General features: G+C 52.8%; 5 protein-coding genes across 5 annotated transcripts; 2 read left to right on the plus strand and 3 right to left on the minus strand.

Moving 5' to 3' along the window:
• Positions 1 to 1,086: 1,086 nt before the first annotated feature.
• tim9 (protein transporter TIM9) lies at positions 1,087 to 1,878 on the minus strand. The gene is made up of 3 exons (XM_073754357.1): positions 1,687 to 1,878; positions 1,528 to 1,597; positions 1,087 to 1,435 (listed from the first exon to the last, which is right to left on the minus strand). Exons 1-3 carry the CDS (start codon positions 1,692 to 1,694, stop codon positions 1,241 to 1,243), a joined length of 273 nt encoding a protein of 90 aa, XP_073619800.1. The 5' UTR covers positions 1,695 to 1,878; the 3' UTR covers positions 1,087 to 1,240.
• Positions 1,879 to 3,209: 1,331 nt separating this feature from the next.
• BDV17DRAFT_144252 (putative Rho GTPase activator (Sac7)) lies at positions 3,210 to 6,441 on the plus strand. Its single transcript, XM_073754358.1, has 3 exons — positions 3,210 to 3,619; positions 3,818 to 3,970; positions 4,023 to 6,441. The coding sequence occupies exons 1-3, from the start codon at positions 3,469 to 3,471 to the stop codon at positions 6,281 to 6,283; spliced, it is 2,565 nt and encodes an 854-aa protein (XP_073619801.1). The 5' UTR covers positions 3,210 to 3,468; the 3' UTR covers positions 6,284 to 6,441.
• A 331-nt stretch (positions 6,442 to 6,772) lies between these two features.
• On the plus strand, positions 6,773 to 8,163 carry BDV17DRAFT_252532 (PIG-F family protein). The gene is made up of 3 exons (XM_073756563.1): positions 6,773 to 7,324; positions 7,416 to 7,702; positions 7,792 to 8,163. Exons 1-3 carry the CDS (start codon positions 6,893 to 6,895, stop codon positions 7,976 to 7,978), a joined length of 906 nt encoding a protein of 301 aa, XP_073619802.1. The 5' UTR covers positions 6,773 to 6,892; the 3' UTR covers positions 7,979 to 8,163.
• A 329-nt stretch (positions 8,164 to 8,492) lies between these two features.
• Positions 8,493 to 10,743, minus strand: BDV17DRAFT_144370 (uncharacterized protein). Its single transcript, XM_073754359.1, has one exon. It carries the CDS (start codon positions 10,435 to 10,437, stop codon positions 8,560 to 8,562), a length of 1,878 nt encoding a protein of 625 aa, XP_073619803.1. The 5' UTR covers positions 10,438 to 10,743; the 3' UTR covers positions 8,493 to 8,559.
• Positions 10,744 to 13,141: 2,398 nt separating this feature from the next.
• Positions 13,142 to 15,579, minus strand: BDV17DRAFT_287336 (putative DNA helicase; the record flags this gene model as incomplete). Its single annotated transcript, XM_073761146.1, has 5 exons — positions 13,142 to 13,226; positions 13,314 to 13,374; positions 13,426 to 14,843; positions 14,910 to 14,942; positions 15,005 to 15,579. 5 exons carry the CDS (start codon positions 15,577 to 15,579, stop codon positions 13,142 to 13,144), a joined length of 2,172 nt encoding a protein of 723 aa, XP_073619804.1.
• Between the last annotated feature and the right edge of the window lie 19 nt (positions 15,580 to 15,598).

A 15,598-nucleotide genomic window follows, 5' to 3' on the forward strand; every position in this document is an offset into this window, starting at 1 on the left:
GCCATACCAAGAGTTCTAACCCCACCTTTTCCTGGCAGAGTCAAGAACGACAAGACTGGAGAGGTTACATTGGCTGGTTGGGTGTAGCTTATCATCGATGCCGATGCGACGTCAAGACGAGCTCTGTGGACAAGGACCGATGCGGGGAGATCCTGGATCCGGGATGGACGGAACTGAACTTGAAGATTAGATAAGACGTTGAGTAATAGTGCAAGACAAAGCGGAAGATATTGAAAGATGGCCAGAGACCCTGACAATAGATACCAAGAGGTCTGAGTTTCTGATTGGTGCCCTCACGAATGGCCGTTTTCGAGCTATCCAGATATGGAATTGCCATCTCAACTCCAACTGGGCTGACAGAGTCGGGCTTGAGATAGTTGGCGAGCGAGGCAGGAGTAAAACCCGATTGTTGAGTCAAGGTGAATAATCCATCGGCCTCTGCGTTGTAGTACGCAAGGAATAGTCTGGAGAACAAGCTCTGGAATCTGGGATCCCTGAGACCGCAGCCATCCAAATCTTGTAACCTACCTGCAGGCGGACATCGGTTCAATGCTCCTGATGGATGGATACTTGCGCTTAAAGATAGACGTGAGGCGTTAGGCCATTCGTACTAAGGTTGTGTTCGGGCTAAGGCGCGGCTATCATCCGGATTCGGTAGGAATCTCGAACCCCAATTATCTTTCGTCTAGTAAGCGGATGTCGGTCTTGACTCAGCCGTCTATGTTGGCCTGCCGCGATCTGCGAAGCGCAGAAGGAGCTCTCGTTGCCCGATCCCTCTATGACATATCAAACAGCCAATGTAGCTCGGTTGAACCTTTCCAACTCCATGGCAATATGTTCTTCACGATGCTCGCAGGCTGAAGAGAGCGCTATAAGATTCGGGCCCGAGATAAGATGACCGCTCACAGAGTTTTGACAGCATTTGACGTCGGACCCGGGCAGGGGATGGTATTCATCCGTCGCTCGTAAGGAAGCGACGATAAGAATAAAGAGCATAGTGAAGGCAGAGGAGAATCAGGAATTGGTGAACTTTATCCGAAAAGTCCTGAATTCTGGTCAATGAACCATAAATCTGTGAATCCGAAAAACCATCGTTGGCCGCATCTCAAAACGAATCGACGCTGGAGGGAAACCAAATGTTCAGCCGTAACAGGGCGAGAGTATCATTGAAGTTCTAATGTACACGGAAACTGCCGAGAAAAAACCAACAAGGAAACCGAGAAGACGAATCAAAACGCGTTTACCGTCCCGGCAACTGGCCGCTCTGCATCATGGCGGCATTCTGTTCCTGGAATCGTTCGTTCAGGCGGGCGGAACCCTTCAGGTACTTGTCGACACAGCGCATGACGCAGCCCTCTTCGCGGTTGATGAGCGACTTGGTGGTGAAGTCGTTGACGCAGTCGTCGAAGCACTTCTGGACGAGCTTGGAGTACATCTATAGAGAAGATACGTGGTCAGGATCAGATGGAGGTTTTCGAGGAGATAACAATTATCTTGAGGGTGAAGGTCTGCCAAAAGATAACGTACGGTCATGAACTCCTTCATCTGCTTCCTCTCCATGCGAGAAGCGAACTCGCGCTGCTCCGCGGCCGTAAGTCTGGGGAAGTTAGCTGGGGCTCTGTAACGCCGGGAGGCAACTTCTTTGTCGGCAGATAATAGAAGAAAATAAAGGAGATGAGTACTAACCCTTCCATTCTGATTATATGTGGATTAAGTTATGGGAATGTGAATAAGGTGGAGGATTGATTGCGGACAATAATATTTCTGGCACTATCCAGCCCAAGCTCCGGAGCTCAGCCGTCGCAAGCTCTTCAGACATGAGTCACATGATATCACATGACTATTTACACGTGACTATAGTCACATGAGGGCACGTGACTTAGTGCCGAAACCGGTCAGCCCTCCAAGGCTGCTCCAGCGGCTTACTCAGGGTCCAAAAAAGAACACGCTCTATCCAAGTCCAGACACTCAATGGGCCCGTCTGTCGCGAACCCACTCAGGAGACAGTAGGCCTTCGGGACACTTCAGGGGAAGCAATCCCCCCAAGACAACTGGTGACTGGCGCGATACGAGTTGCAGGGGCCTCTCCGGAGCAGGCTGTTGCTCATTTGTTTGCTGGAGGTCAGCCACGCTAGCGGTGGATGCCGCGGTAAGGTGCTGATGCTGCGGCTGTGCGTTAACGGTTGACTGTGAGCTGCTGTAGCCTCGTCGGCTCGAGGTTGCATCGAATTACAACGCCCGTCACCGTTGTTGGTGCTCTGGTTGAGCTCAGCTGCTAATTTTTTCGGCGGACAATTGGCCGGCAGATCCCATGTTTGGACTCCCTTGGAGGCGAGATGGAGAGTGTGGTCCAACCTGAAAATGACGATTTCCCGGAAGACCACGCACGCTCCAGGGACCAGTTGGCTTGCGAGAATAGATTAACTCTGCCTTCTGCAGCGGGATGTTATATTTCTCAGAGCGGTCGTCAGAAAACTCGTAGTAGACTCCTCCGTAGTATACTGGTTACCGAATACTGACCACCGTAGTGGCAGCAGGATCCGTAGTGTCTGGAACAGACGTTCCAGAACCACAGTCCCAAACTCCAGACCAGGGCACGATCGCGCAGTCGACTCACTCCTCGGCCTCTAGAGTCTCAGACTCGACTTAGGGTAGGCCCCTAGCCAGGATCCACGGATTGAGCCTGCAAGCTGTAGTCTTCTCTCTAAATATGTACCTGTCAATCGCAGGAATGAGACGCTGAGAGTATGGTAATAATAACATCCTCGAAATAAGAACTCAGCCGGAGTCGCAGCGGACAGTGGATGGTTGTGGATGGTCGCGTGTGCTGCCTTCTGCCTTCATCAGTGACGCTGTGGTTCTCCCTGGACTGGACTCAGTCTCCATCCATCCTCCCCTCCACCCACCGCTCCTCCACCCATGAATGTTGTTCAACTTCTTCTCTTCCATCCTCTTTGAACCTTCATACGCCTGCGAGCTGTCATCCTCCGCTGAACCCTGCTCTGTGCCAATCTCGAGGGGGGCCAAAGTCTCCCTGTCAGCTTAGGGTGACCACTTGGATTGACTGACTGGCTGGGCTTGCCTCGTGCTGCTCGATCCTTTCACCCTTTCTTACTCTCCCTTTCCCCCTCTCATCAATCGACCCGCCGCCTCGGCCTCTCCTTCTTTCTCTCTGCCTTTTACTTCATCCCGTTGCCTTCTCTGCTTGGTACCGGATACACTCAATCCTGCCCCGTGTCCGATTCGTCGACTATATTCTTACGTTCGCCACATTGGGCTGCCGCGGCCTGCGCGCTATTCGACCCCAGGCTCCCGTGCTATTTTCGGATCATCGTCATCGAAGGCCCGGAATTCACAGCGCGTCGGCGGCGTCAGTGACGAAATAGCTTCTCAGCCGCGAAGTCTGCTTTTTACCTTCATCTTCGATCGCATCCCGCCGTCCCTTCTTTCCATCATACTCTACCCAACATGGTGACAGGAAAGCCGCACGAACCGTTCCAATCGCTACCGCCGACAGCGTCTCAGCGCGAGTTGTCCCCCGCCTCCCCACCGTCGAAGCGAGACCTTACAACATGGTGGAGGCAGTTCAAGAGGAATACCAGAAAGGATGAATCGAAAGGTACGTGTGGAGGCAAACTGCTCGATTAGACAACGGCGCTTTTTGATGTGATGGCAATGCGACCAGCTGGCCAGTTTTCCTAAGAAGTCAGCTATACTTTCAACGCTTTCTTCATCAATTCTAGGAGTTGGCATATTGTCTCGCATCCACTGCGCTTGCGTTTCTTTCATCTGAGCCTCGTGCTAACAAGAAAACCAGAGAAAACGCAGGGTATTTTCGGTGTTCCGCTCAAGGTTAGCATCAAGTATGCCAATGTCGCCATCTCCCTCACGAACGACAACGGCGAGAGCTTTATCTACGGCTACGTACCTATAGTAGTCGCCAAGTGTGGAGTGTTCTTGAAGGAGAAAGGTAAGGATTCGCCCACTCGACGCCATCCGGTCGGAGCTGATGGTTACCTTAGCGACCGACGTCGAAGGAATCTTCCGTCTCAACGGGTCTGCGAAGCGAATCAAAGATTTACAGGAGATCTTTGACTCTCCGGAGCGATACGGCAAGGGCTTAGATTGGACCGGATACACTGTGCACGATGCTGCAAATGTTCTTCGACGCTACCTCAACCAGCTGCCGGAACCGATTGTTCCCTTGGAGTTTTACGAACGATTCAGAGAACCTCTGCGTAAGTTCCAATCGCAGGCCCACGAGAAAGAATCTTCCCAAGAATCGGAGGCTGCCGAGCACGCGAAGGCTGTTGCAGACTACCAGCAATTGATTCGGGAGCTCCCTCCTCTAAACAAGCAGCTACTCCTCTACATTCTCGACTTACTGGCCGTTTTCGCATCCAAGTCAGACCAGAATCGCATGAACTCCGCCAATCTCTCTGCCATCTTCCAACCCGGGTTGATCTCGCACCCACAGCACGATATGTCGCCGGACGAATATAAGTTGAGCCAAGACGTGTTGATCTTCCTGATCGAGAACCAGGACCACTTCCTTGTTGGCATGAACGGTACAGCCGCTGATGAACAAACCGTGAAGGAAGTCGAATCTGGCGGTGTTCGCCCACCTACATCCCAATCGAACATGCGTCGCTCTGTATCCGGTGCCAGCGGGGGAGCCGAAAGCTTCAAGAGGTCATTACGGAGAAATGTTTCTGTATCTTCTAAGAATTCGCGTGCCTCTAACAACATTTCGAATCCCGCCACTCCTACCTCTTTGGGCGGAGTTGGGGTGCACAGGAGTAACACGTTGCCTTCCAAGATGTCACCCGCTGCTCGATACAGTCGAGTCACCGAGTCTACCAACCTGCCTACTCCAGGGACATCTACACACCAGTCTCGATCTTCAAGCCGCACTCCCCCGTCTACCAGAAACGAAGTACCGCCTCCAGCGGAGCCTGCGAAAACCGATACCACTCCAGGATTGGTGTACATTCATTCTGCTACTCACGGACCGATGCCAAAGCGATCGGTTGATATCGAACGCGAGAAGCCTCAAAACATCACGTTGCCACCCCCTTCATCATCCCCACCCCCCGCTGTTGTTACACCGACAAGAGACCGCAAATTGTCAAGCTTCTTCACCAAATCCCCGCCACCGGGAGGAGAATCGAAAGATCGCCAGCCAAACAGGCTGAAAAAGAAGCGCGTCCCGGGAAGTGCGAACGAGAGCGCGCATAGCTCTGCCATTTCGCTCCATGGCGCAACATTAGAGGTAGTAAATTCGCAAGTGCCGCTGCGACCGGAATCTGTACATGACGATGGAGGTTCCACCCCGAGACCGCTCAACAATGTGAACCCTGAAGACGCCGATTCCCAGCGCGTGGGAAGATCGGAGAAAAGGACGGGGCAGTCAGAAAGTGGACAACCCGCGGATGCTCTACGTCCGCACGGCTCACGGACACCCTCGATGAACTCGCGGTCATCGTTCACAGATTATTCTGACGTTGATCACGGCGATGAGGCCTCCCGGGCGGAGCGCAAGGAGCACCGACGAAGCTGGCGATTCCACCGAACTGGCAAGCGAAGCAACGAACAAATCGGACTGGGTTTAGGTTCGCCGCCTCTGACTGCTTCAAGCCCTGGGGCAGACCGCAGCACGAGCTCTATTAGCAGCTGGCATCATTCGAGCAAGAACTCGCCCTCCGATATGCAGCAGTTTGCAAATGATCCCTCTTATCAGCCATTAAGTCTGGACGCGGAGGTCCACAACAACGGCGCATCCAAGGATGCCCTTCCCTCAGAGCCTGAAAAGCGAAGTCTCTTCGGAAAATTCAAGGCCAAAGTTGCTCAGGTCAGAGACGAGATTCGAGATTCGTCGGATAGAGAACGGACTAGTAGAAGTCCTGTGCACTCTGATGAGGGAAAATCTGTTTCGAGCCAAAACTTGTCGGCTCCTAGCAAGGAAAGCACTAGTCCTCGACCCGATCCGATTGATGTGAACCGGGATGCACGAGAGGCGCAGCCATTGACTCCAGTGTCTCCTCTACCTAGTTCCGGTCTGCCACCAGCTATTCCAGAGGAGACTCACTCCCCTGACAGTCCCGTATCACCGGTCAATCTTGGTGAACAGCCAGCTGTGAAGGCGGATGAGAAGGCAAATGACAAGGTAGCCGAGAAAGCAGACTCCGCAGAGGTAACTCCAACCGAAATACCTCAAGCACCTGTAGCTGAAGCCAAAAAGGATGTTGAGGCGTCAGAGCCCCCATCCAACGCTCAGCAGTAGAGACATGAGCTCTACGTATCATCAACTGAGGATTTTGGATACGCCCTTTGGCTGAGCAACACTTTATGATAGATGGCTGATTCGGGATACCATTCTTCTTTGTCGTTATCTACGGACTTCGTTTTCCGAGGACGGCGAGTTTCCTTTGTATTTCTTTGGACGAGGCGCGGACTGTATGCTCAGCCTTGGCTTCATGTTTAGTGACCTGTTTCATACCCCTTCCTCTGATGCTCGCTACGGTTCACGAATGACGTTTTTTCTTGCCTTCATATGTGAATTCGCTGTCGCTATCAAACCATTATGACTCTGGATGTCCTCAATCGTATGTTGAACTAGCTGTAGCTGTAGCTGTACAAAGCCAACCTCGGCAACAACACGAACTTGACACCTGAGGCCGCAAGCCACCCCCACGAGACAAACCAATCAAACAGCAACAATTATTTCCAGCTCCGTCGCATCTCCGGCGCTTCCTCCCTCACTCCCATTAATCTATCAACCAGCAGAGCACTCGAAACAGCAAAAGCAACTACTCCCGCCGGCGCTCAGCGCCCCTACCTCTCCGCCTCCTCTTCAATCGATCTTCCAGACACCACCGATCAACACAACACAATGGCCTCCCCCGCGCAAACCGCCGCAGTTCCGTCCTCAACCCCCAAGCCCAATCCCAACGCCAAACCCTCACCCTCACCCTCGCAACCCCCGGTCTCAATCCTCCCCTCACAATTCGCCCGCGTATACTCCTTCGCACACCCAGCTCTCCTCCTCTCCCTCGTCGCCCTCCGCTTCAGCAATGTAATCGAGAACCCCGTGTCCGAGCTCCTGAACGATATCCCCTACCTCGTTGGTCTGCAGGTGGTCTATGTCATGGGCTGTCTCCCGCCCGCTGGAAGCGAGAAAAGTGGTGGTCCCGGACCTGGTGCAGAGAAGGAGAAGAAGATCGGTAGTGGTAGTCTTGGTCCTGGTCCCAGACGCCGCGGGAAATCTGCGCCGGGTGGGACGGGGTGGTCGTCGGGTTTGGTGCTTGTTGTTTGGAGGCTTACTGTAAGCATTGCCCTCCTTCTAATCTCAATTTCCCCTCTGGCCTATATCAATCATGAATTGAATCGCTAACTCAATAAATCAAACCGAATAGCCCGCCCTCCTCTCCCTAACCCTAACAACCCTCCTCGCAACCCCAACCCTCGCACTCCTCCTCGTCCTCTTCGGCGCCCCCGCAACAACCCACCACGCCCTGACCTTCCTAGCCGCAACACACATGGCTCTCCTCTCCAGCTTCCCCCTCATCTACGTCCATGGCGTCGACGGCCCCGTCTGGAAGGAGATCTGGGGCGCCGCGAGACCAGCAGATGCCGTTTGGGGTGGGGCGCTGGGAGCTTGTTTCGGGAGTTGGGTTGGGGCTGTGCCTATTCCGTTGGATTGGTGGGTTTTATTTTTCTTGAGTTCTTCGAGCTTTGTTGATTTTTTGGGTTGTATTCGATGTGGATGACTGACTTTGTTTCTTTCTGTAGGGACCGCCCCTGGCAAGCATATCCAATTACAATCCTCACGGGTGCATACATCGGCTTCTGTGCTGGGATGTTGATTGGACGTGTCAAGGGGGTGTTTGGGAAGACGATTGATTTTGTTCCGAAAGCTGTGACGGAGCAGCAAGGGCTGGAGCAGAAGAAGGGGCAGGAACATGCTAAGGCGGAGTGATTCGGAAAAGACCTGCTTATGCTTTGAGCTATCGTATTTTATTCGATAAGGGAAAGGGATTGTTCTGCTTGTTGAGTTGTATTTTGGTGCATGGGTTGTTTGTGATGAGTTGTTTGTGATGAGTTGGTCTTTTGTAATATATATCTTTGTCTATAGCTATAAATGTTTATTGTCTTGGGTCTGGCTTGGATCATGTATATACTTTCTCTTCAACTTTTCGTAGTTCTTTTGATAGTGTAAAGACTTCAAATAATCTTTAGCTAATCAACAAATGCTTATAGAAAATGCATGTATTCTAGTAGGACCCGGCCTATGCAAATATGTATGTAACATCGAAATGGAATATGTACAAACAAGAACAAAAAAAAGGAACAAACGCTATGGGGAATCAACGGAACCAAATAAGATCAAAGCAGCAGGAAATAGATATCATCGCTCACGGAGATGAATCAAACAGAGAAGAGAAGAGTGGACGGAGTATGTGGTATCTCAGATCTTCAAACCAAACCAGAGCAAGGAGCGGAAGTCTAGGGTATCGAAATCTCAAAATATCCTCGTCACAAACGGAAAATGGCACCAGATCAAATCATATTAGCAACCTCAACCCGTCTCGTAGCAGGCCAAGGCCGGAACCGCTCATCCTTAAGCGCAGGATGCGCATTGGCGGCTCTACTATCCGACCCCCGGCTATACTCGGAGTCGGAATCACTCTTATACCGCGACAAACTTGGACGTTTTTCATCTGCCGACGCGGACGCCGTCGCTCTCGTGATCGACGTCGTAGTAGAAGAAACCAACTGCGTCGCCGTTTGGCGCGGCGAATTAGACGGCGAGTGATCGCGATCGTCCGGCCGAAGGCGGAGATACTCCTGGCTTTCGAAGCTGCGGATGGGGTAGGGGTACACTGTGCCTGAATTGGAATTGACATTGATGCCCGATCCGCTTCCCGCTTCAATCCCAATTGAGTCCCGCGCCATGGCATGCAGCCGCTCCACATCCTCTTTTAAGCCTGAGACCTGCTGCTCTAGGTTTCGCCGGGCAGTCTGTTCGCGGCGGAGGAGCATGACGAGCGCGCTGTATTGCTGGACGGAGATTGCGCCGGAGTCACTGCCGCTGGTTAGTGAGACCATTGAGGGGGCTTGCAGGGCGCGGGCGCGGTGGATGTCGCTTAGGCTAGGGCGGATGGTGCTTGTGCTTAGGGGGCGGTCTGTGGTGGTTTGGGTTTGGACTTGGACTTGGTTGGGGGCTTGGTCGGTTGTTGGAGAGTGGCCGTGGCTTGAAGAAGTGGAAGTGGAAGTCGATGGGGGAGAGTGGCGGCCGGAGGACTTCTGGCGTCCATGGCGCCGGGATGAGCTATGGGAGGGTTTGTGGTTGCTGTTGGGCGATTCGGCGGGTGTTTCTGTGCGGCCGCTTTGCATTCGAGCGATTGCGAACTCGAGGTCGATGAGTTTGACTTCTAGCGTTGTTAGGCGTTGTTCTAGGGAGGCGTTGTCGTCGTTTTGCATGGAGCTGATGAGTTCTCCTACGTTGGGAGGGAGGCTTGTAGGTAAGCTTGGATGAGGGCTGGGGTCGTGTTCCGGCTCGGGCTCCGGCTTGGGCTCAGGCTCATCTGTTTCGAAGACGGAGACCTCTTCCGAGGGTTTGGAAACACTGGCTACGGTGGATCGAGTCGGCGGCCGAGTAGATAGCTCACTATCAGATGCGGCGCCGTATGTCGTGGACGCAACGAAGGCCGACTCCACGCTACGCCGTCTTTTCCACTGTATTGGGGACATGCGGTGTTGTTCCTGTGCTAGAGCGCGGAGGGCGCCTGCACTGCGAGAGCGCCGCTTCGTGTTGCGCATCTGGCGCCGTCGCACCTCGTCCGGGTCGCTCTTTGCGTGAGGACTGAGCTTTCTGTTGCTTGGCTTCTTGCCGGGATGCAGGACTTCCTCGAGTGCATGGCGGGATCCGTCGTCGGAAAAAATTAAGCTAGGTAACGTTGCTCGTCTCTGGCGCGGTTCAGTATCCAAGTGTTTCAACACAACATCCAGCGTCGTTAATGGTTCCGGGGGTTGTTGCAGCGGACTTCTTTTCGGTGAGATATCTTTCGAAGGGCGAGGGGACATTTGTGTATTATTCGCGCGTGATGAGTTATTGCTACCGTACTGGAAGCCGGAAATCGGATCGTCCAAGTCCGGCCGGCTTCGCCTATTTCTTGTAAAGATCTTCCTCATGACGGTCTTCAGCGTACTTCCGGTTCGTTTGTGACCACCTGGGTTCCCAGAGATGGATGTCAGATTCTGGGGGTATGGTAGCCCGCCTTGGGGTCGGCGAGTGGCGACCACCAGCTCTTTCGAGCTCATAGGAGGTAGAGCTGTGTCGAATGGCTCATCTCCCGTGATAGAGGCCGGTGCGGAAACGTCCCGTTGAACACGAGGGTTCCTAACGGAACTGCTCCTGCCAATAGGTCTAGACATAGTCGGTCCTTGAAAGTGATATATCGAATAGTAGGGGGATTATCGGAGCAATTAAGTATATGCGCGCATTGGAGTCGACCAGTCGAGGGGTATGATGTGTAATAAAGAGTGTACCAATCTGGCCCAGGCCAACAGCTGACAGCAATAGCGTGCAGATTGACAGAGAAACGATTATGCATGCATGAAAGAGGTGTAAGCGAGCGTTAAAGAAGAAAGTTGGGGTATATGAGACTGTCGGCGGAACGAAGCAGAGTCACAACAACGGTTATCTCAGATTGGTGGGCTAAAAGTAAAACCAAGTAGGGGTCAAGACATAAACGATCCGAGAGCTGTTGAGGGGTATGCCTACCTTGGCAGAAGGCAGGAGCTTCGGGTACGGATATATGCCTGGAGTAAATATACTGGCCGTGAAGGATCGCTGATGAGTTGTACAAGACACTCGTAAGCAGCGCGCGTGGCTACGGCCAGCAAGATTCAACGAGAGACAGAGTAGAGAACGAAGAGGCGGTTAAGCGCGATCATAGGTCTGAAGAAGAGACAGAGAGCGGCAGGGATAGCTCGTCCGACAGGCCGAAGCGAGGCAGACTGGGATGTGAAGGACAAAGAGCGCGGATGCAGCCCAGCGACGGCGGACGAGATGCAGCTACGCCCGGCAAATATCAAATTGCTGGCCGGGCCCCGGAAGGAAAAAGAAACGATAGACGGGAGCAGTGGAGCTTATCAGACGGGGCGAGACACAGCGAGAACTCATGTCAGGCAGAGAGTGGTGGATGCTGAATAGCGCTGCATTGCCGGCGGACACGGGCGTTTGAGATATGGGGAGCAGGTGGGCCAATCGAGGAACCAGGCACCGTCAGCAGATATAATATGGTGCAAGAGCTGAAAAGAGAGACAAGAGTAAAAAGAAGAAGGTAAGAATAGAGAAGCTACACTTGAGCAGCAACGCCCAACAAGGACGAAGGCAGAAACAGCGAAATGGGCGAGAATCAGGAGAGGAGGGGGGGGGGAAATGAGCGTGGCAGAGGCAGTGAAGAGTGGAGGAGAGCCAAGGCGTGTTTCATCCTGAGCATCTCTAACAGCACTAGCCCCACCCCGCCCTAGTGCAGCGCACAGCTGTCAGAATTCTAGAACTCTTGAAGGATACTCTCAGAAAACACGAAACAGAAAAAAGCATGGTGACTTGCACAGGGATACCCTTGGGTGCATGACCTGCACTGCAGCTGTTTCCACCATGTCGGATCATCATGATGGCCCAATGTCTTGGTAGACGCCTAGTGATTAGCACTGTCGATGAATGTATCGAATTCTTCTCAATTCTGCTCATATCCGGTGCTCTTCACGAGACACTATTCCGTATCCATAATCAAGACCGAGGCTTCTCACGATCTGGACTCTGGTGCGGGCCGGATTGTACCACCAGACAAGGCATCCAAGATTTCATGATCTACGTTACCCGAGTTTAATTAATTGCCTGTTCGCAAAGAGAGTTGTCCTACGAGCAATCAGCGTGCAGATGCGACGCGTTCAAAGGCGATAGAATATTCCGTATAGACCCTCATTATTCCTGCAGCTTTCGAGCCCAAAATTGAGACGTCCAAGGTAGAAGAGCCACATTGGCACTTGCAATAAAGTGTGTCTTTCAGCCCCCCGGGCAGCATGCCCAGGTACCAGTAGTGGAGCCCATCGCCAGCAAAGAGGACGCACGGTGCTTGCTCCACCGGCTTGCTATCGTGTGTTCGGGAACAGGCCCAGTGCTGTGCAGATGCCAGATGACGGCATACTCCATAGTCCATATGGCGTATCCCGTATATCGACTCCACAGTCCGTTTCATCGATGTGGTCAACATTCCGTGATGACAACAACATCGCAAGGCCGCTGCGTAATCCGTGACCTCGCACTTTCAGGTACATACTTTGCGAAGAGCAGTTCCAACTTCCAAGTTTTACTCATAGACGATCCTACGAGTTCCATGGCTCAAGAGAGACATTTGTCAGCTTTGGTCGCATGAAACACACCGTTAAGCACTTTAGGGTCCGTTTCAGGGCGATCTTCGATTTTCTGCCCCCGTGAGAACCGACAGTGGGAAGGTCGCAGAGTGACCTATATATGGTGCTCAAACAGAGCCATTCTGTCAGTCAGATAGCGCACTCGTCCTCGGCACGTAAAGCCACAAGCGGCGATACCATCGGCTCGTACCGGGCATTCCTGAAACAGCGAGAGCTGGCCTGGAGCACTTGCCCTATCGATATTCGAGCCGGTTCAAACCCCGCACTCTGCGATTATCTCATCAACTCCGTACTTACACCGTGCCCTGTGAACGTCTCAGTCAAATGTAACTCCGAAACAATAGTCCCGAATACGGCCCATGGTCCGTCGCTGGCTTCGGAGCCCAGGTACAGTTCGCGATATCTGAGACAAGATCACCGAGCTTTGGAAGCATGGTCAAGGGGTCACACTCCCAAGGTCGCGCGGGGCTGATAATCATGGGCATGGGACCATGTGAGAATCAAGGATCATGACTCATATGTCGGAAGTTTATCTGGATAAAGCACACCGGCGTCGATCGTCCGACGCCTAGCATCTCCAAACAAAGCGGCTGATATTCGTGTTACAATGACTGCAGACTATAGCCCGTTTTCTGGGTCGCCATGCATGCAAGCGGAGGATTTAGGCACTGGGCATAGAGTGAGACGGGCGGATAGGCTATAGCAACTCTCCGGCGTCTGGGTAGCGCAAGTCCGAATGTTCTTCGAGATGTGACATCCATCGTTTGAGAAATCCGCTGCCTCTATCGGTTTTGTGAAAGGTTAGCAATTGCTGTTATAGGTAAAATCAGGGGAGACCCAGAATGAGGTCAAGACAAAGAGCAACTCACTTGCTTATGGTCTCTGAGTCGCCGCAGACACAAAGATGGCGCTTAGGGCGTGTCATGGCAACTATATCACGTCAGAGATCTGATGCCTTTGCACGAATCATGGGACCCATACCGTTCAGCCGCCGCTTCTCCCCGAGGAATCCAACTTCGTTTTTATCGTTACTGCGAACGAGGCTTACCACGACAGCCTCTTTCTCACGACCTTGGAACCCATCCACACTGCCAAGTTCGAGAGTCGGGTACTTCTCTCGCAGCATCTGAGATAGAATAGCTAATTGGCCGTTGTATGGAGAGATGACAGCGATGTCTTCAGGCCTTACTCCGGCGTCAACTAGGTTGTCCACATGTCTTGCAACAACCATGGCCTCCATGTCGTTGCTCTTGCTCTCGCCGAGAAGTTTTTCCTTCTTGGCCATGTCCTCATCTTCGACTTGTTCCGGGAAGTCCCCGCCTTGTGTGTCCCAGAAGACCAAACATTCTTTGGTGTCGTCGGTTTCTTCGACTTCATAGGGCAGATCCTTCAAAAGCCTAGACTTGACGCTGTCAGCAGCGACGAGTTTGGCTTCGTACAGCTCGTCTGACGGGAATCGCATGATGCTCTCATGCATGCGGTACTGCGTAGTAAGCATACGCTTGATACCTGAACCGTGCATTGACAACAGCCGGTCAAACAGTGTCGTCTCAAGAGAGAAGCTTCCAGTTTCCTTTTTTTCTCCATTCTGGCCATCCTTCGGCTTATCGTTGACGGACTTGACAGTAGGCGGGAGTTGCAAATGATCACCAGCAAGAACAACCTTTGGCGCAGACAGCAATGAAATCCAGCATTGAGCTTCCAGGGCCTGGCTGGCCTCATCGATAATGACTACGTCAAATCTCTGGTTCTTCAGCTGATGACCTCCAGCCCCATGCAGTGTTGCGAGAACAACGCTGCTTTCGCGAACAAGGTTATCGACACATTTCGACTCCCGCTCGCGGAACTCCTTGCGCAGTTCCTTGATGTCCTGATAGATCGCACGCTTCTCCCTACCAAACCTGGTTTTCCGGATACTGGCTACCTTTTCGTCAATCTCCCTTCGCACGTCCCGCACGATAGCGGCGGCTTCTGATGTTTGAGTCAGCACCTCCAAGGAGTGATCTAGGACCGAGGGTAGCAGGCGGGCTGGATGGCCGATGCGCACAACGGGAATCTTATTCGGCGCTAATCTTTCCACGATGTTGTCGACTGAGATGTTCGACGGCCCGCACACCAGTACTCGGAGGTTCCTCTTCACCATTTGGGTAATCAGCTCAATTAGAGTGTGCGTCTTGCCTGTACCGGGAGGTCCGTGAATGAGGGCGATATCTCGAGAGGCTAGGGCGAATCGAATGGCTTCCTTCTGAGAATCGTTGAGGGTCGGGTCCATAAACTCGACCGGTCCTGCGGCTTCATAGTCCGGCTGAAGAGGCGTCGTGTGTCCAAAGGCGACTCGTAGAAAGTGGGTATAGTCGGGTTCTGTCATCTTTCCCATCTTCTCCATGGTTTGGTTCATTCTGGAGATCCAATTAGCACTTCTCTAATGGCCATTCCAATGACAGAATCATCTCCCAGAAACATACCGTCGGTAAGTCACATCGTTCGCAAGCTTGATACTGCGATAGAGAATCAGCAACCCAGCAAATCAGTATCACTCGCCGCGGGAGATCAAACATACAACCAGAGCTTCTTCCCCCACAACCCCTCAATGACCTCTTCATCCTCCTCCTTCGACCGCCCACCACCCCCGCGCTGCCCAAACGCAACCCACACACTACTCTCCCCAACCCTCGTCACCACCCCTTCAGGTCCCTTACTATCCTTCCCCTTCTCCTTATCTTTATCCTTCCCCGCAGATACCTTCTCCTTCTTCCCACCACCACCACCAAGCTCATTTACCCTCACAATATCCCCAACTCGAATCCCATGCGACGCAAGCTTAACCTTCCCACCCGACCCAGTATTATCTTTATCTTTCCCTTCATCCTTCGCTTTATCCGAAGACTGAACAGCCGCATCCGCGCTAAACTCCCCCACAATCCTCCCCCCAAGCCCAGTCCTCGCCTGCGAGAGGATTATACCCGTCAACGCATGCCCACTAGCCTGGAGCGTTCGTCTTGTGGAAGGAGAAGCAGAGGCCGTACTTGCGAGGGAGGACGACGAGACTTCGGCTTCGTGTTCTTTTAAGAGGAGGGCCTTTTGGGTTTCGGCGAAGAGGGCGATTGAGAGGGGCGCGGGCGGGGTGGGCGCCATTGCTGGCTGGGCGGGTTAA

The sequence above is a fragment of the Aspergillus undulatus genome (genome assembly GCF_047715775.1).
Source record: "Aspergillus undulatus strain CBS 261.88 unplaced genomic scaffold BDV17scaffold_4, whole genome shotgun sequence".
NCBI classification, from domain to species: Eukaryota; Fungi; Ascomycota; class Eurotiomycetes; order Eurotiales; family Aspergillaceae; genus Aspergillus; species Aspergillus undulatus.